The following is a 26,069-nucleotide window of genomic DNA, read 5'->3' as shown; positions in this document are numbered from 1 at the left end:
GGCCCAAGGGGGCGGAGGCGGTGTTGCCGGGTTCTCCGGAAGGAGACGTGGCGGTGGTTGGTCCCCGAGCGGCCTGGGCGTCTAGTAGTCCCGCCGCCGCCGCCTCCTCCTCCTCCTCCTCTTCTCCTCTGTGGACAGAGGAGGCTGTGGCGGCGGCTGGAGTGCTCGGCGGCGGAGGATGGAGGAAGGAGGCGGTGGCGCGCGGAGTCTGGTCCCGGGCGGGCCAGTGTTACTGGTCCTCTGCGGTCTCTTAGAGGCGTCCGGCGGCGGCCGAGCGCTCCCCCAGCTCAGCGATGACATCCCTTTCCGAGTCAGCTGGCCCGGCACCGAGTTCTCTCTGGTCAGTGCCCTGTAGCCATCTCTTCCTCCTGGCACCAAGGGTTCGGCCCTTTCTCTCCGTATTCTAAGCTTTTTTCTCAGGACCTCTTCTGCAGGCGCTTGCCTCCTTCCCCAGTCAAAATCTTCATTTACCCGGCGTTCATTCATTCATACGAGTGTTTATCTAACACGTTGCGTGGATGCCCTCTTGATGGGGATCCAGTGGCCATTTGCTCTCATTTTAAATGTCTCACTACACTTTATCAACATTCTAACCCTATGGAAGAAGCTTTCTTAGAGCCATATCAGGCGCACCCATTTATCTTTGGAAAATCAACGGCAGTTCTTTCTACACTAGCCGCCTTCTCTCTTGAGTACTACACAGCACCCTACGTACACAACCAGTTGTACTGCAGATAAGAGTTCCCTCTTTCATATTCGTTCTTTCTCTCTTGTACACATAGGCATAGGCATGCTCCCATAACTCTTTTCCCTTCAAAGATGTTTCTGAGAGGAATTTTTGGCCCGTGAAATGTTAACAACTCTCCATACCGAATACCTTTTACTGTTTTGATGTATTATGACTGTTAATTAAAATCCCATAACATGAGATTTCATATTAGGTTTTCTACAGTGACGATCATATTTATAACCTCACAGTAATGAAATTTTTGCAGTCTTGTCTTTGCGTGGTAAACTGCTGAAAAGTCTTACTATCTAGTGTAGACAAATAAAAATTGTGATGTTAAGATACCATAATTACTTCATTTATTTCAGAATGAAATCCTGGAAAATGCAAAAGTTTTTTTTCAATTCCCATTCCAATTACTTGCAGTCATTACGCTTGGGAGACTATATTAGCATATTGTTCTATTACTATTTCATGGAAACATGAGTAAGTGACACTATGATGTCAAAATAAGATTTACCAGGATGTCATCATTGCCACAGCAGATTCCTATTTGCGAAAGTTAGTTTTTGCTAATATTTCACACCTGGCTTGTTTCTCCATTCCTCTGTTTTCAGTTCTTCCATTCTGGTAGTTCACTGGTTCTCAAATTAATTTAAGTAAGTATTTCTCTGGGAAGCCAGGTTAATCTTTCCATTCCACAAAATATTGACTTATTTAAATACTTATATAAAAGTTAAATCAGATATAACTTCAGCAGGCTTGGGGTGAGAATACTTTAGTCCAGCCTCTGTTATTGTTTACAAAAAGCGTAATGAACTTGGCAATTGTTTAAAGAATATGGTCATGATAATTTTTTACTCCTGCACCTGTGCTTTTTTTTAAATTAAAAAAGTGTGCTGTTATACACCCCTGAGAACTAACTGCCCTGTAAGCTAATGTCTGAAACTAGCCTGTTAAGAGGTTACTACCAAATAGTTCAGTTTTCTTTCTGGCACTGGTGTTTGCTGGCTTAAAAGGGGTATGGAAAAAGATCTGAGTGTGTGCTACACTAGCTTTTCACATTATCGATTTAATTTTGAAATTTCGTTTTTAATTACTTTCTTTGGCAATACAACATAATCTAAGACAAGCATATTTGACCAATTGGGGAGAAATTTTTTTTGAGTTTGAGTTATTTTGAGAAAAATCTAGAGACATTATTACGTGAGTTGGTGAAAGGTCTGTGGCCCTCACCCAAAAGTAAGCCCCAAGAGTTATTATTATTGGTCTTACAATTTTTAAAAATACTTTTATAAGCTTTAGGCTTCCCTTCCCTTCTTTATATAATTGAAACTGCAGCCTTTACACCTGGCACTATCATTTTTTTAATGGGCCAGTTGATTGGACATTTGTATATAACTGAGTAGTTGTATGAACTAGAATAAGGACTTTTATCTCTCTGATGTCTGAAATAGGAAGAGAGTGCTTTAGATCTGAATTTTTTTAGCTTTAAAATTGTTCTGTGTTTTAAAGCATCTTCCCACTCAGATATATCAAAACAATACATGATCTTTATAATCTTGCTTTCAAATTTACTTAAAGTATTAAACACCAAAAATGTGTACTTTTTTTTTTTACCTCTTCCCTGCCTACCGACTTGTCCACTGTGGGAGCTGAGGATGGCTGCCACTTTTGGGGAGGGGAGAGGTAATGCTGCGGCTTCTCCCAGTTCGAGGCCAGAGCAGGGAGTGGGATCCCAACTTTGAGCTGTCTCAGTGCCATGCAGCAAGTTCCAGCGGTGGGAAAGGTCTTAAAGCCATGTGTAGGCACTCGGGGTCCTCAATAGACTGCCGGTTACTCTACTCTAAATGCTATCGGGAGTACTGGTGTCCCAACCCTTTTTCTTTCAGCGCAAAAAAGAAAAAAAGTGTACATTTTTTAATATTTACATTAATGACTGATACTGTTTACTGGTTTTTAGCATTCAATTTTAGGTGTATATTTCCCTTCTGAAATATCTCTGCCATTAAAATGTTCGATTATTCATTACTTCACAGAGTTCATGGATTTCTCCTAAGTAAAACCACAAAAAAAAGTCTAATTTTTTTCCTCTGCTTCTGTTAGTATTCCCACTCAAAAACCTTCCCCAAATATGACACTTAGGAGGAATGGTGACCAACTCCGTGTTTCTAGGCATATTATATATGTTGACAAGTTGTGCCCATGAGTTGATTTTACAGCCTCTCCCAGGATGGTTTTGTCTTGTATCTTCTTTTAAGTCCTCCAGACTCATGTCAAAGTAGGAATTTCTCCCCTGCCAAGATATATTTCATTTCTTAACCTTAAAGAACCATACCCCCTTTGAATAGTTGCATCCTATTAAAATCTGTTTTTTTTATCAAATCACTATTACACTGAAAATATTTTAAGGTGTTAAGTTATATAAAACAAGTTTCTTACATTATCTGTAATTCTGTACATTCAGAATTTATTATATTTCATTTTCTTAAAGTAAGAACTGTTTTTACAAAATCAAAAGGAAGCATTTTAGTAGTAACAAAAAAATTAACTTAAAATCACAAAAGGTTTACTTTTTCCCAATAATTTCTCTTATGAAAAGGTAGGATAAAGTCTGTTAAAAATTTTACTTTGTGATCCCAATAAGTGACTCACTATTTCAGCAGTTTTCATTTAGAAGAATTGCTGCTTGGTCCATTATATTGAAAAGGAAACCAGCCCTTCCTAACTTAATGAAAGACAAGTCATTGCATCTTCAAACAAGAATAGAAATAGCTTTTATTTCTTGTTACCTCTTGCCTAGATTGTAAAAACAATAGACAGAGGAATTAATTTATATATAGACATAAATCCAAAAATAGTTTTTATTACAAAGAAAAAATTGTCTTCCTTTCTTTGCTATGGTTCAAAACAAGCAGTTCCTTTTTCCATTGTTAGCATTGTTGTGAACATTTTAGTAAATAAGTCAATATTGGTATAGAATTCAACTCTGAACATTAGAATGGCAGGTACTTCACAAAGAGGTGAATGCATTTAAGTCATATGCTACTGTCTGCCTCCACTACAGTACAAAAGTGATTTGACAAGACTTCAGGGCATCCATTGCTAAGTGAGTGTGAGTCATGCTTTACACAACTCACTATGACATATTCTGAATATATCTGAAAAACATTAAAAGGCATTATAAATACTATGTCTTACATTTGTCGACACAACTGAATAAAGGTTTCTAAGTAATTTGTCTTTGCAACTCTCACTTTCAAATCTCTTTGATTCTTTCACTTTTTAATGATCTTTTAAACAAGGGTCCTTGGTCATAATCTAGGAATTTATATGGTAGTCTAAAAGAATGTTAACAAAAGATTCAAATATGTTAAACAGGGGCGCACAGAATATACAACCAGTCTGCTTGGGTTCAGCTAGCTCTGTCACCTTGGACAAATTATTTAAACTCTGGGCTTCAGTTTCCTTTCCTGTAAGATGGGTAGAATGCTTGTTTTGAGGATAAATGAGCTAATAAGTAAATGAGCTATATTTAGAGTGGTACTGTCATATAGCTAATAAAGCTAGTATTTCTGCTGTTTTTGTTTTGTTTTTATTGTCTTGGGAAAACATTGCCCTAATTTGCATTTGTGTCTAAGATGCCACTGGTGTCAAGTAGTACTGGTTTTATTATAGTTAACAGTTGTGTTTCTGAAGTTGAGAAAAAAACAGAGGTGATTAATAAGATTGGTTCTTTCCTTGCCAGGGAGAGTCAAATAGTACAGTGATTTCTCAGTAATGTAAGGTGAGAAAAGTTAAGAGAGAATTTAATTATCACAGGACACATATCACAGACCATGCAAACCTCTGCCTTAGTAATTAAATACGTATTTGCTATCACAAAGAAGAGAGTTCTCTTTAAATGATAACAGTTATATTAAGTGCAATGTTTGAGTCATGTTAGTTCATATTTGATTTGTCAATTTGTTTGGTTTTATGGAGTATAAATCTTTAAGGATAGTTTTGTTGAAATATACAAGCAGTTGGCAAACAGTCTTTGGGCTGGCCCAGCACTTGTTTTTTTTTGTTTGGTTTGGTTTGGTTTGCTTGTTTTTGTTTTTGTTTTTGTTTTTTTATTAAGGTATCCTTGATATACAATCTTATGCTCAGATTTCACATGAGCAACATTGTGGTTACTACATTCCTCCTATTATCAAGTCCCTACCATATACCCCATTACAGTCACTGTCCATCAGCATAGTAAGCTTCTTGGTGCTGTACTTCCACCCACCACTTGTCTTTTTTTTTTCCCATGGTGATTTTTTTTTTTGGTATCATTAATCTACAATTACATGAGGAACATTGTGTTTACTAGACTCCCCCCATCACCAAGTTCCCCCCACATACCCCATTGCAGTCACTGTTCATCAGCGTAGTAAGATGCTGTAGAATCACTACCTGTCCTCTCCCTGCTGTACAGCCTTCCTCGTGCCTCCCCCAACATTTATGCATGCTAATTGTAATGCCCCCTTTCTCCCCGCCCCCCACATTGTTATCCCTCTCTTCCCACCCATCCTCCCCAGTCCCTTTCCCTTTGGTAATTGTTAGTCCATTCTTGGGTTCTGTGAGTCTGCTGCTGTTTTGCTCCTTTAGTTTTTTCTTTGTTCTTACACTCCACAGGTGAGTGAAATCATTTGATACTTGTCTTTCTCTGCCTGGCTTATTTCACTGAGCATAATACCCGCTAGTTCCATCCATGTTGTTGCAACCACTTGTTCTTATGAACAAAATTTTTCAGAACACAACCATGCCTATTCATTTACATATTGCCTATGCACTTTCTTACTACAGTCGTTGAATAGTTGTGGCAGAGGCATTATGGCCCACAAAGCCTAAAATATTTATTATCTAGCCCTTTAAAGAAATAGTTTGCTGAGCCATGACATATACTAAAAAAGTTAAGTCTGTGTAGAAGATTAATAGTGATTTTTCTTTTAAAGGTGATTTATCCATACATTATCTAAATATGAAAAATAATGTACTATGTTATGTCCCATCCAACCCAATTGAGAGTACATTTGTAAAGTGCTATAGATTCTCACATATAGGTGGTAATCGTTAATAAAAGTAATAAATATTCATCAATGTGTATTCGTGAACATTGACTGTAATGCTTTTTAATCCATGTTTTAACTTCAATCTTTGCATTACTATTTTCTTTATACTCAAAACCTATTTTTTCATTTTTTTCTGTTACAGCAACAGGATAAAATTTGTTATAAAAAAATACGTGGAATCTTTTCCCTGCCTTAGGAAATATGTTCAAAAATCCTCCGTTGAAATAGTAAACTAGTTTGACCCAAGACTGTAAGTTATTCAATGTAACACAATTTATCCAGAGAAAGTAATGTATATTTTTTGTTCTATTTCTAGCCTACAACTGGAGTTTTATATAAAGAAGATAATTATGTCATCATGACAACTACACATAAAGAAAAATATAAATGTATTCTTCCCCTTGTGACAAGTGGGGATGAGGTAAGTCTTTATAAATATACTGATATTCCCTGTCACCAAAGATTTATTTAAGACATTGCAACCACATACTTTAAAATAAAATTAAATGACAGGTTTCTCATTAATCCCGTTTTACCATAAAAATAGTAATCACTTTTATTGTCCCTGAATTCTTTGATTTTACAGTTCAGTTTGAAAAATTAGCAACCAATTATTAAATGTTTTAAATGAAAATCTAACTCCATGCTTTCTTTCTTTTATAGAAATGAGGGTTTTGAAACAAGATAGAACTTTTAGATGTATATGATATTTTTAATAAAAAATTGCTGATAAGTAAGTCTGTAGCTACCTTATGCTTTCTCACTACCTTAGCTCATGCCCTTTTTTTCCTCCTAAAATTCCCTAGTTGTCTCTTATCCATCCTTCAAGGCAATGACTTCTTTCAAGATGAAACAGGAGAGGCAGCATGGTAAAAAGGAAAGGACACCAGTCTAGGAGCCAGGAGACTGAGGTATAGGCTATAGTTAGCTGTGGAACCTTGAACAAATTTGAAACTCAATAAATTCCTCCACTCCCTAGATTTATTGAGCTAAGTATGTAATATTTTAATGATCTGTAAAATGAAAATCTTAAACTCTTTCTTAAGTTTGATTCAGATTTAAAATCTGTGAAAGACAGTATGTTTCATTTTGTTTTAAACAAATATAGACAAATATACACACAGGCAATCATACATATATATGGCATTCAAGTCTGAAATGTAAATAAATATAGAAAACTGAGAAGTACCTTAAAACTTTAGAAAATATTCTCTAAGATTCATCTATTCTGAGGCTTTCATAGCTAGAATTTGGATGCAAGCATTTAAAAATTCTGAAATAGGTTTATAAGAACTATTCAGGAAACTGATAATCAAAAAATCTTATTTTAAGAGAAGGAAGACTAGAAGGTCATTCTTTGACTCCATGTTTTATACTTAAATTCATTTGAAAGAAGTGGCATACCATAGGATCTTATTAAAGGTTTTGACTTTTTTTCCCTTTTGTTTCCAAGCATCTGTGACTTGACCAATGAGTTATACCCAACAGCAGAGTTGGGTGAAGTTCTAGAATAATGTAAGTATTAAACTCTAGTTCTTCCATAGGAAGAAGAAAAGGATTATAAAGGCCCTAATCCAAGAGAGCTATTGGAGCCACTATTTAAACAAAGCAGTTGTTCCTACAGAGTATGTATTTTATGTTCACTTGATAACTAGAAAATAAATTTCTGGCAGCCAGTAGACCCTTGAAAATAATTGTTTCTTTTTACTTTATTATGTTGTATCAAATTATAAATTAGTTGTAAGTCTAAGCTACTGCTTAATAGTATTTTCTTCACTTAAATTTCCTGTATATGTAACAAACACCCATTAATACCAATATCAAATATCACTTACCAAACCACTTTGAATGTTTTTCAGATCAAAATTAAGTTTCCTTATATACAATTTTAATAAAAAGTGCTAATTATTATTTTTAGATTATGTAGAAAATAATCCCTAAGCCAGGTGGTTGGTTATTACAGATGCCAGCTGTATTCTAGACCTATTTCCTTCACAGAATTTTCAATATATCTAGTTAGTGAAAACAGTGAATAGGCTTTAGAAATTTCACTAATTTCTAGTTTCATTAATGAAAGCTTACTCTAAATCTTGGGGGAAATTATTCAAATACTTAACATATCAAAAATTAAATCAGTTGAGCCACATAAGACTTTTATATATTTAAATACATACATCTTTCTTAGATTGAGTCTTATTGGACTTACGAAGTGTGTCACGGAAAACACATTCGTCAGTACCATGAAGAGAAAGAAAGTGGTCAGGTATGTTTTTCTTCAAAATATTAACTATGGAACATTATGAAATGAGAACTTTAATAGTGAGGTTAATGGTTTTAAAGTTGTATTCTTTAAAAATTTATTTGCAAAATACTTACAATCTTTTTATTTTATTTTTAAATATAGAAAGTAAATATTCACGAGTACTATCTTGGAAATATGTTGGCTAAGAACCTTCTATCTGAAAAAGGTTGGTTTCTACATAGTGATTTGATAATAATGATGGAATTTGTTTTTATATGTTCAAATTGAAATATAAAAGATCTTGTTGGAGACTATGAATTTTAAAACACTAAATTTCTGAATAATCCCTTAGAAAATGTTTTCAGAGAAATATTTTCATTATTTTGTGCCTCAACAAACATGCTTTTATTCACCTACTAATAAATTATTTTTTAATCTGTGAAGATGCATTTGTTAATATTATATTTATATAATGTTAGTCTTTTGTCTGATTAAAGCAAAGTTGTCGTATCTAGAAATAGACGTAGAGGTATCCTCGAATTGTGAAATATTTTTATTAATCTATAGTATTCAAATTGGTCAACTAATTTATGATTAAACGTCTCACTGAAATAAGAATACTTCAAAAGAAAACTGTTGTGGCCAGTTTTGATTGCCTCAAAGAGAATATTTCCTAGATAAAGGTGTAAAGTTTAAATATGACTTTACTTTCAGACAAAACCAGGGAAACTAGCTAGAAGTAGTAAGATAAAAATTATATGTATGTTTTGACTCTTCTTTAGAGAGAAGTTTAAGATTACAAAGTTGGTTGAAAACTATTTGTATTTTACATATGTTGCTGGTCATTCTTTACATTTACCTTACTCTTATATTATTACACAGAACAAGAGGCAGAAGAAAAGGAAAAATCAAAAGAGGCAAGTGACAAATGTTGATTTTTCACTCTTAATATCTATTGTTAATGAGGCATGAATTCATACAAATTAACTGACAGAACATAGATCTGTGTTCTTAATCAAATACCTCAAAGGACTGAGTCAAAGAAAATTTGCAATATGTTAGCTCTTTCTGAGAAAACATACTATATTTTTATTTACTTTTAAGATCATACAAAAATAAACAGATTTAAAAAGATGTGTCTGGGAGTATCTATAATAGCATTCTAATGTCATCTCTGTGCTTACTTAGCATTGGTTCCCTCCATTTAACATTGGAAACAATTATAATAAGAGCTTTTGCATTTTTTTCTGTTTTTTGGTCTCTGTCTCCTGTGGATAAAACAGATAAACTATATGTGTAAATAACAAGCTACCAAACTGCAAGCATCTCAGAAGCAGGGACTTTTATCTCTTTACCCCTCAGTGCAAAGCCAAGTGCCAACATAATGTAAGCACTTCATAAATGTGTATTAACTATGAATGCATAATTGATGACTGCCAGATAGGTTTGTTTAAAAAGAATGATTCCTTAGGGTACTTAATCACAAATTTTAAATGACTCTGTAGTTCCAAGGAATGTTTTCTGAATCCTAGGCATTTCCGTAGACTTTAATATCTTACTGAGAGGGTATTTCTATAAATGGCTTCGTATCATAATGATACTTTTATTAGAAGTAAAGTAAAATGGCAAAAAGCCTTAAAAGAGATGCCTGTAACTTTAAAGGGTGGCTTTTGGGGGAATTGATAAGTTAAACATAGACACACATAGCATTGCAAGATTTTAATTTTACAGACTACCTTTGAGATAAAATATTTATTTACTGTGGCTCTGGAGGATAGCAAGATGGAATTCAAAGTGTGAATGATAAAGGAAGAGGAAAAAAGGGTAAGGGAGAAAACTAACATTTACTGAGCCCCAATTTATAAGCCCTATAGTGTGCAAGGCATGTAACAAAAGGTAATTCTTAATTCTCCCCACAACCTTAAGAGCCTGTATTATTATTCTGCTTTTACAAGTGACAAAAACTGAAATTTTGTTGAGGTTGTAAAGCTACTAAATTCAAAGCTTAGATTTGAACCCAGGATTTTCTAATTCCATATACCAGCATAAAAATAGCATACAAGAAATCTCAAAATATTTTTCCCTGGAAACATTTATTTATTACCTTTTTTGGATATGGCACTGACAGGGTATGAAAGTGATACAAAATGAGCTCCCTGCCTCCAAAGAGCTTGCTTGGAGATATTATTAATATCTTTCTAAAGCCCTTATGTTAGATTTTTCTTGCATTTAAGTAGATAAGAGTGTGGGAGCTAACTCCTTAATAATCCCTGTCTTCTGAGGTAATCTCCTTTATTCTCCCATTCCATGAAAATTTCTTCATTTTTCCTTTGCTGGCCTTGAACAGATTTAGACAGAAGTTTATATACTGAAAAATATGTCTGTTAATAATAGGGAAGAAGAGTAAGCAGATTGATGAACCAGTACAGTATTTTAGATGATAGTGTTTTACTATGTAGCCCCACTTTTTCACAAATCAAACTTCAATCCTCTAGAATCTAAATTCTTACACAGCCATACTCCGAGAGTTTATGAAGAAAGTTCTCCAGCCTGATATAGTTAAGTTCCTGTATTTTATCTTAGTCTCTTTTTTTAGCACTGTTGAAAATCATCCATTTTAATCATGATATTGTAGCCTTTATCTAAATGTACATTTACTTAACATATTCATTTTTGCACCAAATAAAAATTTCCTTTTTTGCTGTATTAAATTAGCTGTGGAGTATGTGTTTTCTCAAATAAGCACCTATGAATCAAAAGAATATTAGAGGGAGAATTACAGAATACAGAAATGTTATCTTTGTGAATTATTAGTTTATAATAAAATGTAGTTTTCTTCCTTTTAGTGTTTTTACTATCCTCAGCCTCGCCTCCATCTCTAATGGAGTCTGTTTTATACTCTTTTTAAGATTCCCACTAAAAATATCGAAGGTCAGATGACACCCTACTATCCGGTGGGAATGGGAAATGGTACACCTTGTAGTTTGAAACAGAACCGGCCCAGATCAAGTACTGTGATGTACATATGTCATCCTGAATCTAAGCATGAAATTCTTTCAGTTGCTGAAGTTACAACTTGTGAATATGAAGTTGTCATTTTGACACCACTCTTGTGCAGTCATCCCAAATATAGGTAGGATGTGGATTTAATATTTTAAATGTGAACTGCATACTTGCTTTAAAGTGTCATATGCTTAGCTTTTAATGCTTTATTCCACTGAATAGATTCAGAGCCTCTCCTGTGAATGACATATTTTGCCAATCACTGCCAGGATCACCATTTAAACCTCTAACCCTGAGACAGTTGGAACAGCAGGAAGAAATACTAAGAGTCCCTTTTAGGAGAAATAAAGAGGTATGAGAATTATCTAACGGTATTTTCTCAGTGTTTACTTTTCCAAATTTCATTGTATATATCAATATTGTAATGGTTTCTGTAGTAGTAATTGATTTTACCAACTCAAAATTTTAAATTCCAGTTCTTTTCATTGATTTTGAATTTTTCCTATTCTAGTACTTCTCAGAAACCATTTCAGCATTCTCTGACACTCATGATTTCGTATCTTCAGGTTTGACCCCCAGTTCATTGTAGTTCAGTTTAGTTTTTAGCTAGTTACTAGACTTCCTAGCTAAGCCTCCTGAAAAATAGACCACAACCCATCTCCTAACATTTTGTTTATTCTTCAGCTCTTTGCTGTTTGTCATCAACCATCATTCTTCTGAATCTGTTCTTATTAAAGTCAATCAGCACTCTTTTTGTTTTAAATTCACTGAACATCTGCATAACTTGATCTTATTAGCACATAAAAACACAACATTTGAAGCTTGAACTTTTTCTTCTATCTTTATTTCAGGTCATTCTCTCTAGTTCTGTCTGAATCTTTTCTCATGTAGTAGTTCTTTCTCTACTTCCTGTACCTTAAAATGTTGACATTCCCCGTGGTTCTGTACAAGCTGCCTTCTCTTGTTATTGTTTACAGTCTCAAGTGAGCTCATTCAAGCCCATTCTTTCAATGTCCATTTGTATACCCATGAGTTCAAGATACACATCTCCAAAACTGATGTTTCTCCTGTACTCAAACCACAAGCACAATAATTAACGTGTATTGAGTTTCAACAGCTATTATCAAATTCTCACAACAACCTATAAGATACACTATTAACCTGTTAAACAGATCAGGGAATTGAGGTTCAGAGAGGGGAAGGAAGTGACCAGGTGTGAAATAGAGATTAGAATCAAAACAGGCTGTAGAACCTGCCCTCTTAACCACATCTCTGTGCTGCTTCTCCCTTTTGATCAGCTGTCTTCCCTTTTCATCTGGTCTATTGGACATAGCCAGATACACTGACAATAATCTCAAATTCATCATGTTTTTTTCTTACACACTGACCCTTTTCTTGTCTTCCCCATTGCTTTTAAAGCACTGTGCTCTGCCAGCTGCCCAAGTCAGAAACCCTAGTCATTTTCTTACCTATCGTGATTCATCTCTAACTCTAATCATTCACCAAGAGCCATCAGTATTATCTTCTAAAATGCTTCTCTAAGCTGTCCTGTCATTAGTTCAGGATCTCATCATTTCCAAGGATCAGAAACTAGTCTCACACATCCCTTCCTAGTTCTTCCCACACAGCCTTTAAAGTACTTGTTCTGAAATAAACATTTAATTATGCATTTAATCCTTTTGGTGGTTAACTGATCTACACCTCAGGATAAAATCATTGCTCATTCAGTGATTTTTATCAAAGGGATACAAGCCTTTTTGTGACCTGGCATCAGCTCCTGTCACCATTTCCTTTACTCCAGCTATTTTGAATGACTCAGTTTCTTAGAAGCACCCCATTCTTTACAAACTCTTTACCTTTGGATATATCGTGTTCTCACTTCATCCGTGGCCTCCTCCCCTCTGTGCTCTACACCTAATGAACTTCTACTTCTGCTTGAGGATGTTTTTCCAGTGTCATGTCCTTTTCAGATGAGCCAGAACTTCTAATGGATTACCCCAGGAAGATATGTTTCCTCTTCTGTGGGCTTGTATTTTATTCATCCTCCGTTATAGCACTTATATGGCTAAAATTGGTTGCTTTTCCTGTGGTTCTCATATTAAAATCAAGGGAGAATAAACGATGCTTTCATTACTTTGGAGGTTTCCAGTTCCTCACATGATGCCTGGAATGCTGTGGGTACTTGCTGCAAGGTCTGTTTCTCTCCCCTATTTCTTGAGTACTTATTGGAAAAGTATTGCTGGACTGTTTGTGAATGTTATAATGACTGCCATTCTGATACGAAGGAAAAATTATCTTAACATTAATTTGCATTTGTCTTGAAGTGCTGTAATTAAAAGATAAGAGATGGAATTCTTTTCTGATCTTCTTGATAGTGATTTAAATACTGACAGGTACTTAAAAATTAGCTCAATCGAAGTGCTTCACAGATCCCAATTTTAATTACTCTTCAAGCAAGAAGTTCTTCAAGAAGAACTTTAATTAATGTGCTTAATCTGCCAGCTGAGAATAATTATTTTTAAAAAGCTACAAATGATAATACTTTCAGAATACCTAGGATCTTTAGAATACATCTTGTATATGAAAATCTTGGGTAATTCTACAGAATGAGTAGTCACTAAGAGCTGATCATCTTTATTTCAGAATCTTTTTTATAAATGTTGTTTGTTACAAATAACATTTCTTTTAAAAATTGATATTTGGCATATGGTTTGCCTTCTAAGTATGGATCAAGCTTTACCATAAGATAAAGGCTTCTTTTCTTTTTTAAACCAAAGTACAAATACAGCTATCAGAATTTTGGTTAGATGTTCTGTGTTACTATATTACATTAATTTGGAGATTACTGGACTATTAGAGTCCATTTTATGAATTTTCAAGCCCTTCTACAAAAACTATCATCTTGCTTTTATTGCAGTAATTTTCCTTAAAAATGAAAGTGCATGAAAAAATTGAAAGTGTATGTTCTGAAACAAGAAACAATAAATGACCATGCTTCTATTCTTCCTATTTAGCTATAGATTTCACTATGTGATGTTACTGTTTTTCTTCACTAACTTTACTATAATATTCTAGATAATTAGTCTATTAGACCTTAGCTCCATAGGAGCACTGACCATGTCTGCTTCATTTTTAATACTCAGTACTTAAAATAACGCTAGGCACATAGTAGCCTCGGAATGTAGAAACAGTTATACTGAAATTCAAGTTATACTTGAATTTCAAAAAATAAGCCACATCAGCAACCTTTGTTTTAACTTGATATTGGAAAAGAAAGAATAAAGTCATTGATTTCTAGAGCAATCATCCAAAGACTCTTACAAGCTGATATAGAAGGAAAGAAACAGTTGCTCAATAGCAACTCCAGCAGGTAAAAAAGGAGATATCATGCCCACTTTACATTTATTAGGATCCCTTTTGCTATTTAACTTTTTAAGTTATTTTATTCAGTTATAATTGGTGCCTTCAGTTCTTCAGTTCTGGTCTAGATATATTTCCTCTGCACTCACTGTCAGTACCCAGTTAACTACCAGATTCTAACTCATTAATCTCTTTAATAACTCTCCTTTTCTCTCCACCTCACTTCTGTTACTCCCTTACTTGAGATTCTCTCATCTCTGGCCCAGGTTACTGCAGCTCATAACTTGGCTCCCCACCTCCCACTAACTTGGCTCCCCACCTGCAGATGTGTTCTTCTTATTTTTTCTTCTTCTCTTCCACCACTTAAGTAATTACTTAAAAATCTGATCAAGCCATATCTTTGCCTAAAATATGTAAGGTAATGTCCAAACTTCTTAGCCTTAATTCGTTTTCTACCATATAGTATCTGCTTATCTCTTTAGTATCAAATATCATACCATACCCCATATCTTTCCTCTTCTTCCTCAGGTTCACATGCATATGCATACACACAGACACAAAACACATACTCATTCACATAAGTCACATATTATTATTCATGCTTTTAATAATTAATCAAGGGTTTTCTCTTTGTGAAGTCTTCATGTTACAATTCTTCATCAAAGTCTGTTTGAATCACCCCTACTCTATGATTTCGCTGTTGCCTTCACCTTTATTAGTTGGCACCCTCCTTCACAGAACCACAGATTCCTCCAGGGCAATAGCCAGGGCCTGCTACATATGAATAACTAATATTCATGTTTGCTCCCACCCAGCTCATCTTTACCCATAGTAACTACATTTTCCAAAACTAAATGTAGAGACACAAACTCCAACAAGTAGCAAAAAAATAATGTCTTAGTGTATTTCCTTTCAGTGTTTCAGGTTTTTTTTGATACATATATACACACAAACAGTTTTTTAAAATGAGAGCAACCATATATATATATATATATATTATACAGATTAATACTTGTTTTCACTTAGCAATGTATCATTCCTACATTCCTATGTCATAAAGTAATCTTCTGTAATATTATTTTTTATTTCAAATAATTTATTGTCTAAAGCCCCAAAACTTATTTAAATCATTCATTAGTATGGATATTTTTGTTACCTACAATTTTATGCTAATGTGATGAAATGCCACATGGAACATCATTGGAGCTAAATCACCCATCAGTGTGATTGTTCATTCAGAATAAATTTTTAGAAGTAGGTCAGAGGTAAGCACTTAATTAAGCACAAATAGTACAGGGTTTTAATATACAACTATCAAATTATACTCCACAAGAGCTGTGGAATTTTATAATCCTGTTAGCAATATAAAAAAGAAAAGCAAGTTATAAATGTATTTGTGTATATTTGTACCTGTATTTAATGTGTGTGTAGTATTCCAGTAAGACGGAATACTACTTAGCTTAGGTAATTATATTGAAATAACTCTGACTGCTATAATTTAAAAAAAAAAAGAAGAATGAGACAAAATATATGAAGTGGAAATTATCCCTAGGTTTTCTACTGGCTACCATACCCCTAACTGGTAGACAGAACTAACATTTGTCTGGCGCTTTCTATATACTATTAAGTGTTGCAAAATTCATTCTCTTAAGACACATTAAAAACAAGTGGAAAACTTACCCAAGTTTTCTAGAGTTTAAGAATAGTTTAAGTAATAACAAAAAAATCGTGACACAGAAGCCCTTAAACATGTATGTTTGATTTTTTTTTTTGGTATCATTAATATAAAATTACATGAGCAACATTGTGGTTACTAGATTCCCCCCATTATCCAGTCCCCACCACATACCCCATTACAGTCACTGTCCATCAGCATAATAAGATGCTATAGAATCACTACTTGTCTTCTCTGTGCGATACTGCCTTCCCTGTGCCCCCCGCCCCACTACATTATATGTGTTAATCATAATGCCCCTTTTCCCCCTTATCCCTCCCTTCCCACCCATCTTCCCCAGTCCCTTTCTTTCCCTTTGGTAACTGTTAGTCCATTCTTGGGTTCTGTGATTCTGCTGTTTTGTTCCTTCAGTTTTTCCTTGTTCTTATACTCCACAGATGAGTGAAATCATTTGATACTTGTCTTTCTCCACCTGGCTTATTTCACTGAGCTTAATACCCTCTAGCTCCATCCATGTTGTTGCAAATGGTAGGATTTGTTTTCTTCTTATAGCTGAATAATATTCCATTGTGTATATGTACCACATCTTCTTTATCCATTCATCTACTGATGGACACTTAGGTTGCTTCCATTTCTTGGCTATTGTAAATAGTGCTGCGATAAATATAGGGGTACATATGTCTTTTTGAATCAGGGATCTTGTTTTCTTTGGTTAAATTCCTAGGAGTGGAATTCCTGGGTCAAATGGTATTTCCATTTTGAGTTTTTTGAGGAACCTCCATTCTACTTTCCACAGTGGTTGAACTAATTTACATTCCCACCAGCAGTGCAGGAGGGTTCCCCTTTCACCACATCCTCGCCAACATTTGTTGTTGTCTTTTGGATGTTGGCCATCCTAACTGGTGTGAGGTGATATCTTATTGTGGTTTTAATTTGCATTTCTCTGATAATTAGTGATGTGGAGCATCTTTTCATGTGCCTGTTGGCCATCTGGATTTCTTCTTTCAGAAGTGTCTGTTCAGAACCTCTGCCCATTTTTTAATTGGATTATTTGCTTTTTGTTTGTTGAGGTGCATGAGCTCTTTGTATATTTTGAATGTCAGCCCCTAATCGGATATATCATTTATGAATATATTCTCCCATACTGTAGGATGCCTTTTTGTTCTACTGATGGTGTCCTTTGCTGTACAGAAGCTTTTTAGTGTGATATAGTCCCACTTGTTCATTTTTGCTTTTGTTTCTCTTGCCCGGGGAGATATGTTCATGAAGAAGTTGTTCGTATGTTTAATTTTAGGAAGATCTGCAGTCAACTAAAGAAGAAAGATTTCCAGCAATCCACAAACCCATTGCTGTTGGTTCTCAGCCATTGCTTACTGTTGGAACAACCCACATATCCAAACTGACAGATGACCAACTCATAAAGGAGTTCCTTAGCGGTTCTTACTGTTTTCACGGGGTGAGAAGTGAGCCTTTGATTTAAATATTTATCTTACAGCTTTCACTTGTATCTTATTTAGTCAAAGGGTATTAGCAGTACTGAAAGTAGTTTTTGTCTTTAGAGAAGTGGCAAGATTCTGAAAGCTTCCAGTGAACATTTTCTCTGTGCATCTTACTGTAATCTAATCCATACCATTATGTTCATTTAACCCACAAGCTAAAACTTCACCTTTAATTGGTAGAAAATATATATAACTAAGTCATGTGTGATTCTGGTTGACTGATGGGATATATCAGTGATTGAATAGCCTACATTTTGGTTATGTAGTAATCAAATTTAAGACTTGAATTAACTTCTACAAAGTTAATATTTTGCCCCTAATTGCTCAGAGGGAAATACACTTCCAAGTGGAATTTTACCAATGCAGTTACAGCAGTTATTCTCTGTATTTGTCTATTTTTTATTATCGACTGTTTATTGCTATGATAGTTTTTTTTTAATTATTTATATTTCCATCACTGTTGTGTGGCAATACTGAGACAGATCCACAGTCCCCTTTCTCAGTACATTACTTGATCTGTTTTCTTCCCTGTAGGGTGTTGGTTGGTGGAAATATGAATTCTGCTATGGCAAACATGTACATCAATACCATGAGGTACAGAACAGCATTTATATCTCCTACCACTAGATGGAGTAAAGTTTGGGAAATCTATGGAAATCAGGGGGGTTGGTGTTAACTTCATTATGAGATGATTTTAATATTTAAGTATTTATCAAAGTGTCTCTGAATTCTAGAAAATCAAAAACTTGGTCTTAACTAAATCAGTCATCTTAAAGTAACTATTAACTACTCAGATTCTTATATTACTGTGAGCTTAGAGAAATAAAAGCTATTGTGACTAACCTCATTATCTTTGACTAATAAATTAGTTTTTGTTATAATTCATCTTTAATAAAGTGAATTTTAAGATAGTACATTATCACTAGAGTTAATATATAGGGTAAATACAAGTTTCTCTGCTAAAAGAAGTTACCATATCATCTAAGTTTAAAATAAAATAAGTTTGAGGACTACATACAGTGTCTTTTTATTCTTCCTGTTGTTTGTAATTTCATGAATCAGATAGCCTATTCTTCCAAATTTGAACCAAGCTGCTTAAATTCTGAAGTTTTTTTATTTGTCATAGTTGTACTTTGGTAAGGTAAACTGCTAGACATTGAAGAATAATGTTAATTAATAAGTATTGCCCTGTTTTAAAGGGCTCTTTTTATTCCCCAAAAGAAATAATAATTAGTAATTAGAAAATCATAAATTTGCCCTCTTGAAATGTTTTGAACTGATCTTAAATTCCAAGATGGATCATACCAGAAAAGATCGTCAACTCATACTTGCACATTTAAATCATTCCAAATGTATGAGGCATCTATAAACTAGGACTTTTTGTCTTCACTTAAATCTGAGAAGTTCCATTTCACTATTCTTTCCATTCTTGCTTCTTTGTAGATATTTTATTTTTAATAATATATATTAATACAGGAAAAAAAGTATTATCTAACTGTAGCCCAGATAATACCCAGTGACTTTTTAAAAAAACAGAATAAAAAGTAAAATTCTCTTCCAGCATTGTCCTGTTTCACAAATATAACTGCTGTTAACATTTTCTTAGTTAACCCTGCATAAGGAAAAATATGCATATACATAAATGTTGGTATAACCTTTTTATTTATACAGAAGGGATCTACTGAATGAACTGCTCTGCACTTGTTCTTTTCACTTAATATCTTGGAGATCTGTGTCAGAAATACTGATCTTTCTATTAGAGAAACATGTCTACCTACAATGTATTTAGTAAAACCTCTACTGATGGACCTTTAAGTTGTTTCTAGTTTTCGCTGTGATAGCATCTTAGCATTTTTAAATAATTCTGTTGGTGAACTTTATCAAGTGTATTCATAAGGCACATTTCGAGCAATGTACTTGCTAGGTCAAAGTATATTCATACTGAACAGTTGCCTTCCAAAGGATTGGACGAGTTTATATTCCCATTAACAATGACTGTTTTCCCATACACTTGCCAACAGTTTTTACTAAACTTAGTTTGGCCAAGGTCATCTAACCTAGAGCCATCTGAGGGACTCTGCTAGGAGCTTTGGGAGATAGAAAAACAATAGTATGTAATACATTTCTCACTGTATATCAGGCACTGTTCTAAGTACTTTATACACATTAACTCATTTAATGCTCATAACAACCCTAAAAGGTGAATATTTTTATTCCAAGATGAGGAAACAGAAGCAAAGCTTTAGTAACTTGCCTAAAATCACATAGGTAGTAAATGGTGAATTCAACCCCAGGCAGTCTTGCTCCATATCCAACTTTGTAAGCACTTCACTCTGCAGCTCTAATCCCTATCTATCCAGGAATTTACAGTCTAGTTGCTAAGAGAATGTTTAATGGCTCTCTTTTCCATTAGGCAATAAGCTCCCCTAGTGCAGTGGCCATGCTTGTTTTCTTTGCCACTGTAAGGGTTTTTAATTCTACTAATCAGATGTATATTAGTGCCCAGCATGGTGTCTGGCATAAAATATGAAGGAAAAGAAAATAGGAGAGAAGGGAGGAGAAGAGAAGGAAAAGGAAAGAGAGAGAAAAGAGTATAAAGTCCACATATAAGATAGTTCACATTTTAAAAATAAAAGAATGAAGAAGGGATTTCTGAACAGTCTTGATACAGAAATAAGCATGATGTCAAATGAGTAGTGTGAAGACTAGTATAACTTGAAGGTGTGCCTTTGAAAGAGTAGAAGTAGGTTAAAGTATAGGCTCACTGTGGCTGCAGGCTAATAGAGGCCACATGTTTAACTGAGAATCACAGTAGTATATGGTTCTGTTAACATGAAATTAAACTTGTGTGGGCTGAGACATTGGCAGTGGAAATGTAGAGAAAGAGTCTGAAGGCAAGAACATCTCTAGGAAAAAAATTGACACAATTGATAGATGTAGAAGGGAAAGGAAATAGAAGAATCAAAAATAATTACACCTGGAGGTAGCCTGACTAGGAAATTTTATTTTCAGAGAAACAAGGAGTAAAGAAGATAATGAGCTCAAATTTCTGTTCATAACATTGTCTTGACTAACTTGTAAACATAGATACCCAGTTTGCAGATGAGAATAAGGACTGTCTTATATCTTACATCTTAGCTTATAGGCCATCAGCATAAATGTCTACTTGATGATGTCAGGCATGCATTATCACAAGTATTTTTTCACGTATTAGGATAAGGATAGTGGGAAAACCTCTGTGGTTGTGGGGACATGGAGCCAAGAAGAGCATATTGAATGGGCTAAGAAGAATACTGCTAGAGCCTATCACCTTCAAGACGATGGTACCCAGACAGTCAGGTAAAAATTAACTTTATTTGCCTTTGGATCTGATTAGTAGAATATTTAAACTCAGAATATTGAAAAACAAAATTTAAACACTTAAATAAAATCTCTGGTCAGTTTTTTTTAGGGACATCTTTTAGGTCAATTTTCTTTCCATGGGGAAACAACGTGGTGTAACAGTTAAGAGCACAGTGTCTGAAGCCAGAGGCCTTGGATTCAAGTGCTGGCTCTTCACTTACTACTTGGGCATATTACATAGTCTTCTTAAACCTCAGTTTTCTTGACTAGTAGTATTTGCCACATAGGACTGTTGTGACATTTAAATGAGGTAATTCCTAAAAAACATGGTGCCTGGTCTTACTATGCCTATGGACAGTGACTGTAATGGGGTATGTGAGGGGGACTTGATAATGGGGAGAATCTAGTAACCACAGTGTTGCTCATGTAATTGTATATTAATGATATCAAAATAAAAAACAAACAAACACACAAAAACATAGTGCCTGGAAATAGCATACAATAAAGTTTGGCTTCTTAAAAAACTGTGGTGGTATGGTAATAAGAGTGGTGGTGGTTGTTAGTAACAATGGATCGATTCCAGATATTAGGTCTGAGGATGTTTTAAAGCTTTACTTCTTTCATGTATAATCTTTACCTAGTTTAAGTTACTTAATTCTATTTTTTGTATACTCTAGCATTCCCCTTTGTTACTTAACATTCTGAGGTAATAGTTGAAAATAGTTAAACACTGGTCTTAAGAAAAACTACATCTCTTCTGGGCTATGTAGATGTATCTTGTTATAGCAGAAATAATCTCTTGTTTCCCAGATGTAACTAAGTTTTAGCTTTTCTTGTAGTCTGTTGCCCAGTGAATTTTAAATTATGCATTCATTTTCCTTCTTCGGTATTAACTTTATCCTTCGTAGCACAAATTGTTTTGAGAGACTCTGCTTTCAGAATGGACTTCTTAGGCTTACCAGAATCAAAGTTAACAAAATTAAGAGATAGGCATTTAAATATTAAAGTATATTAAATAGATGGATTTTTCTTATATTCGTATATGTTTCATGTGAAAATATCTCATGATATATACAGCAAATATTAAAGCATAGGTGTGTGAAGCTAGCAAAATTAAAACTTTTCTTTGCATCCTGTTCATTTGAGATTTAGGGGTTAGCCTAGGCTTTACCTTAGAATACCTGCATTACAGTGTTTTAATGGGTGGAGCTGGATAGTGGATGGGAAGAAGGGGAAAATGTTCCACAAAGTAAACAATATACATGGTTGAGGAAATGGTTACCTTTAAAAGAAAAACTTTTAAAAAGCATTTTATCTATTAGTATACAAATAAATAATAAGCAAGTTGAAGATCATTCTTATTAAATCACTGTGAAGTGTCCGAACTTTATATTTTCTTTATAGAATCTGAAAGACTTTCTCTATGTCATAATACTAAAACTGTCTATTTTTAAGCACTATTTTATAGTCACATTTTTATTAACTAATGCAAAACTGATTCTTCTAGCTATCTCACCCTGCCCTTTACATTTATTGAGTCAGTAAAGTTTTATTTTAATAAAGCTTGTGTTTTTTTCTCTGATTAAGGATGGTGTCACATTTTTATGGTAATGGAGATATTTGTGATATAACTGACAAGCCAAGACAGGTGACTGTAAAACTAAAGTAAGTTGGGCCATTAAATTGTGCTTTATGCCATTCTCTTTAATCTGCTTCCCATCAACAAAAGTTTATATAAATGTAAAATATAATAATGAATAATTATACTTATTATAAAAATTCATGAAATTATTTTGTTCTAAAATATCAAAACAATTTTAATATAATTGTTTATATTTTTAATTATTGAATTATATTATTTCAGTTATTTATTAAATTATACAGGGCCACTTACATGAGATTTCTATTACTTAAGAGGAAAACAGTTAAAAATAATTTTGTATGGTTTTGGCAGTGCCTTAAACTACTCTCTGTTTTAGGTGTAAAGAATCAGATTCCCCTCATGCTGTTACTGTATATATGCTAGAGCCTCACTCCTGTCAGTATATCCTTGGGGTAAGTAAAAAAATTATACTTACAGATTCAGTTTGGAGCCATATGTTAATTTTTAGCATGAACTCCAGAAAAAACCTTCAGTAGTCTCCAAAATTTAATACAGCTCCCATACTACCTCTCTAAAAGTTGACATCTTTTTTTTTTGAGGTATAATTTACATAAAACAAAATGCAAAGATTTCAAGTATTGAGTTCAATGAGTTTTGATTATTACATATCCATATATCACCCAAAACAAGGAATCTGTCACTGCAGAAAATTTCCTTTTATACCATTTTCCTGTCAATACTCCTGAACCCCCAAAGATATCCCTTTGATTTCTGACACCATAGATCAGTTTTACCTGTTTTTAATTCCATATGAATAGAATCTTATAGTATATAATTTTTTATGCTTGACCTTTTTGACTCAGCATATTTTTCACACTCAGCCATCTTACTGCATGTGTCAGTACTTCATCCTCTTTTTATTACCGAATAGTATTCTTTTTATAAGTATACCACATTTGCTTATCCATTCTTCTATAGATAGGTATTTGTTCTCCTACCAGTAATACATGAGAGTCCAGGTTGTTCCGCATCCTCACCATTTTATATTGTCAGTCTTTTTATTTCAGCCATTTTAGTGATTTTAATTTGCATTTCACATATGAAAAGTGGTGCTGAACACCTTTTCATGGGATTATTTACTTATATGTCTTCTTATGTGAAGTATCCAGGCAAGTCTTTTTAAAGAAAAAATTATCCTGACATTAAAAGAGTAAAGCAGACTTTATTTAGGACTCTTGCAGTAGGTGTCAAGACAGTCACAATAGGGAAAAGAGAGCCAGCTCAACTCCAAATACAGCAGAGCCAGATGGGGGTATGTAGCCAACAAGCAAATTTGGGGTAGGGGTAGTCAATGGATGGGAAATAATTAAGAGGAGTCATCAATGATACGGGATTCTTGCTAAATTGACTTGACAGGATTATTGCTAAAGGCAGGCTAGAATGATGAGATATTGAAGGTGAGAGAGGAGGAATTTGATCAGATGTGAAGGGTGATTAGATAGTGAGGGTGAGAGAATCTCTCTAACTTGCTTAACAGGATTCTTGCTACAACTGGACTCAGCAGGCCCAAGACAGGGCCCAAGGATGAAAAGAGGCCTAGTTGAAAAGAGGGCTTGGGAGGCTGATTATGTTTTGGTCAAGGAGAGTCTTTGTTAGTCTTCTACCCATTTTTATTGTTGTTTGTCTTCTTATTGGTTTCTAAGAATTCAAATATATCCTGGGTATGTGCTCTTTGTATTTATATTGCAGATTTTTTCCCCAGTTGCTTGCTTGTTCATTTTGTTAATGTGTTTTGATGAACAAAAGTTTTTTGATGAAGTTCATTTTATCAGTTTTTTCCCTTTTATGGCTAATGCTTTTTTGTTCTAAGAAATTCTGCTACTCCAGAGTCACAAAGATACTGCCCTGTGTTTTCTTCTTGAAACTTTATGATTCTTCCTTTGATTATATGATGCCTAAGAGTGGTTTTCTTTGTATTTATCCTGGTTGGAGTTTATTGAGCTTCTTAGATTTGTACATTGATATAATTCATCAGTTTTGGAAAAATTTTGGCCATTATCTCCTCAAAGATTTTTTCTGTCTCTTTTTATTTCTGGGACCTCAATTAAACATGTTAATTTCAAGTTGTTCCCAAATCTCAGATACTTGTTCTTTCATTCTCACTTTTTTTTCCCCTTTCAGTTTGGGTCATTTCTATTGAATTGTCTTCAAGTTCATTGATTCTTTCCTCTTTTGTGTCCCATCCAGCTCTTTGAATGAGTTTATCTCTAAGATACTTACCATTTCTAACATTTCCATTTAGTTATTTTTCTTTTTCTATGCTAAAATTTCCCATCTATTCACATGTTGTCTGCCTTTCCCACTATTCTCTCCATCATATTTATTATAATTATTTTAACACCTGATAATTCAACACCTGACTCATCTGTGGGTTGTTTTTCTTTGCCTTTGTTTTTACTTGTACACTGATAATTTTTACTTAATCTTCTATTTTTTTCTGTTGTTGTATAAGACCTAGCTATATATCCCTCCCTCATTCTTGTCCTTAACTCCTTCCTCTCTCATCTCTTTCACTTAGAAGTAAAAATATTTTCTCTGGTATTTTATATAGATAATTAAAAATTGTTTTCAAACTAGCTCAATTTGTAGAAATAACATTGGATAATTTATACAAAATAAGGACTCAGATACATTTAACAAATTTATATACAATGTAATCATTCAGCAGAATAAAACTGAATAAAAAATGCTTAACAACTTTTTAATTGTTTTATTATTGTTCTTTAGGTTGAATCACCAGTAATCTGTAAAATCTTAGATACAGCAGATGAAAATGGACTTCTTTCTCTCCCCAACTAAAGGACAATAAAGTTCAAGGAAAGAAAAGATCATTGAAAAGTCATGATGGTTTCTGTCTGACCATGTGTCTCGTTATAGAGTTCTCTGCCACTGGATCTCATTTAAAGTATCATATAAAAAGACTTTCAACCACTTTGTGAATATATATGTGTATATAAGAGGTTATTGATAAACTTCTAAGGCAGATGGTTGTCTCACTTTTTATTTTTATTGTATCTTATGAACTGATTGTGTTTTCTTTGCTTGGATAATGTGATTCCAAAATAAATCTCATCCAATCTCGTCCAGCCTAATGAAATGTCGTAACTGCTATACCTGTTGAAAGCTTTTAAATAGACTTCTTATGTAAATTTTAGTATATATAACTAGTTAATGATGTAAAGATTATTAAGAAAGTGATAGATTGTTTAAATAGACCATGTAAAATATGTAAATTCTAGTACCTGAAATCCTTCCAACAAATTTTATTTAGCAACTGCTCTCTACCAGATATTAAACTAGAAATGGGGTACATAGTAGTGCCTCACATATAAGTTTTCTTCACCTCTGTTAATCTCAAGAAACTCTTATCTGTAATAAGTTGCTTCTCTCTCAGAAATTTTATCTATTTCTTTTTCCTTGATATGAATGTGTTTTGCCCCAAACAATGTTCCTGGTGTA

The 26,069-nt window shown here is 34.0% G+C and overlaps 1 protein-coding gene across 2 annotated transcripts; it reads left to right on the top strand.

The window, feature by feature from the left end:
• Positions 1-46: 46 nt before the first annotated feature.
• Positions 47-25,691, top strand: ERLEC1 (endoplasmic reticulum lectin 1). 2 transcript variants are annotated; one of them, XM_017667697.3, is made up of 14 exons: positions 47-340; positions 6,143-6,247; positions 7,371-7,451; positions 8,012-8,089; positions 8,231-8,294; positions 8,951-8,985; positions 10,978-11,201; positions 11,294-11,423; positions 17,401-17,562; positions 18,140-18,199; positions 20,820-20,944; positions 22,535-22,612; positions 22,927-23,002; positions 25,338-25,691. In XM_017667697.3, exons 1-14 carry the CDS (start codon positions 179-181, stop codon positions 25,407-25,409), a joined length of 1,452 nt encoding a protein of 483 aa, XP_017523186.1. In that variant the 5' UTR covers positions 47-178; the 3' UTR covers positions 25,410-25,691. The 2 variants fall into 2 exon arrangements, with proteins under 2 accessions (XP_017523186.1, XP_073069403.1); XM_073213302.1 differs by lacking the exon at positions 18,140-18,199.
• The last annotated feature ends 378 nt before the right edge of the window (positions 25,692-26,069 follow it).

Source organism: Manis javanica, chromosome 1 (assembly GCF_040802235.1).
Source record: "Manis javanica isolate MJ-LG chromosome 1, MJ_LKY, whole genome shotgun sequence".
In the NCBI taxonomy this organism is placed as follows: Eukaryota; Metazoa; Chordata; class Mammalia; order Pholidota; family Manidae; genus Manis; species Manis javanica.
Note: the sequence above shows the minus strand (reverse complement) of the source record. Positions and strands in the feature narration are given on the sequence as shown.

Bases quoted from the DNA above. Each gene is read 5' to 3' on its own strand.
- ERLEC1 (XM_017667697.3), top strand. From the start codon at position 179: ATGGAGGAAGGAGGCGGTGGCGCGCGGAGTCTGGTCCCGGGCGGGCCA. The intron at 341-6,142 runs GTCAGTGCCCTG...TTCTATTTCTAG, and splicing joins CCGGCACCGAGTTCTCTCTG to CCTACAACTGGAGTTTTATA. The intron at 11,424-17,400 runs GTATGAGAATTA...GTTTAATTTTAG, and splicing joins CTTTTAGGAGAAATAAAGAG to GAAGATCTGCAGTCAACTAA.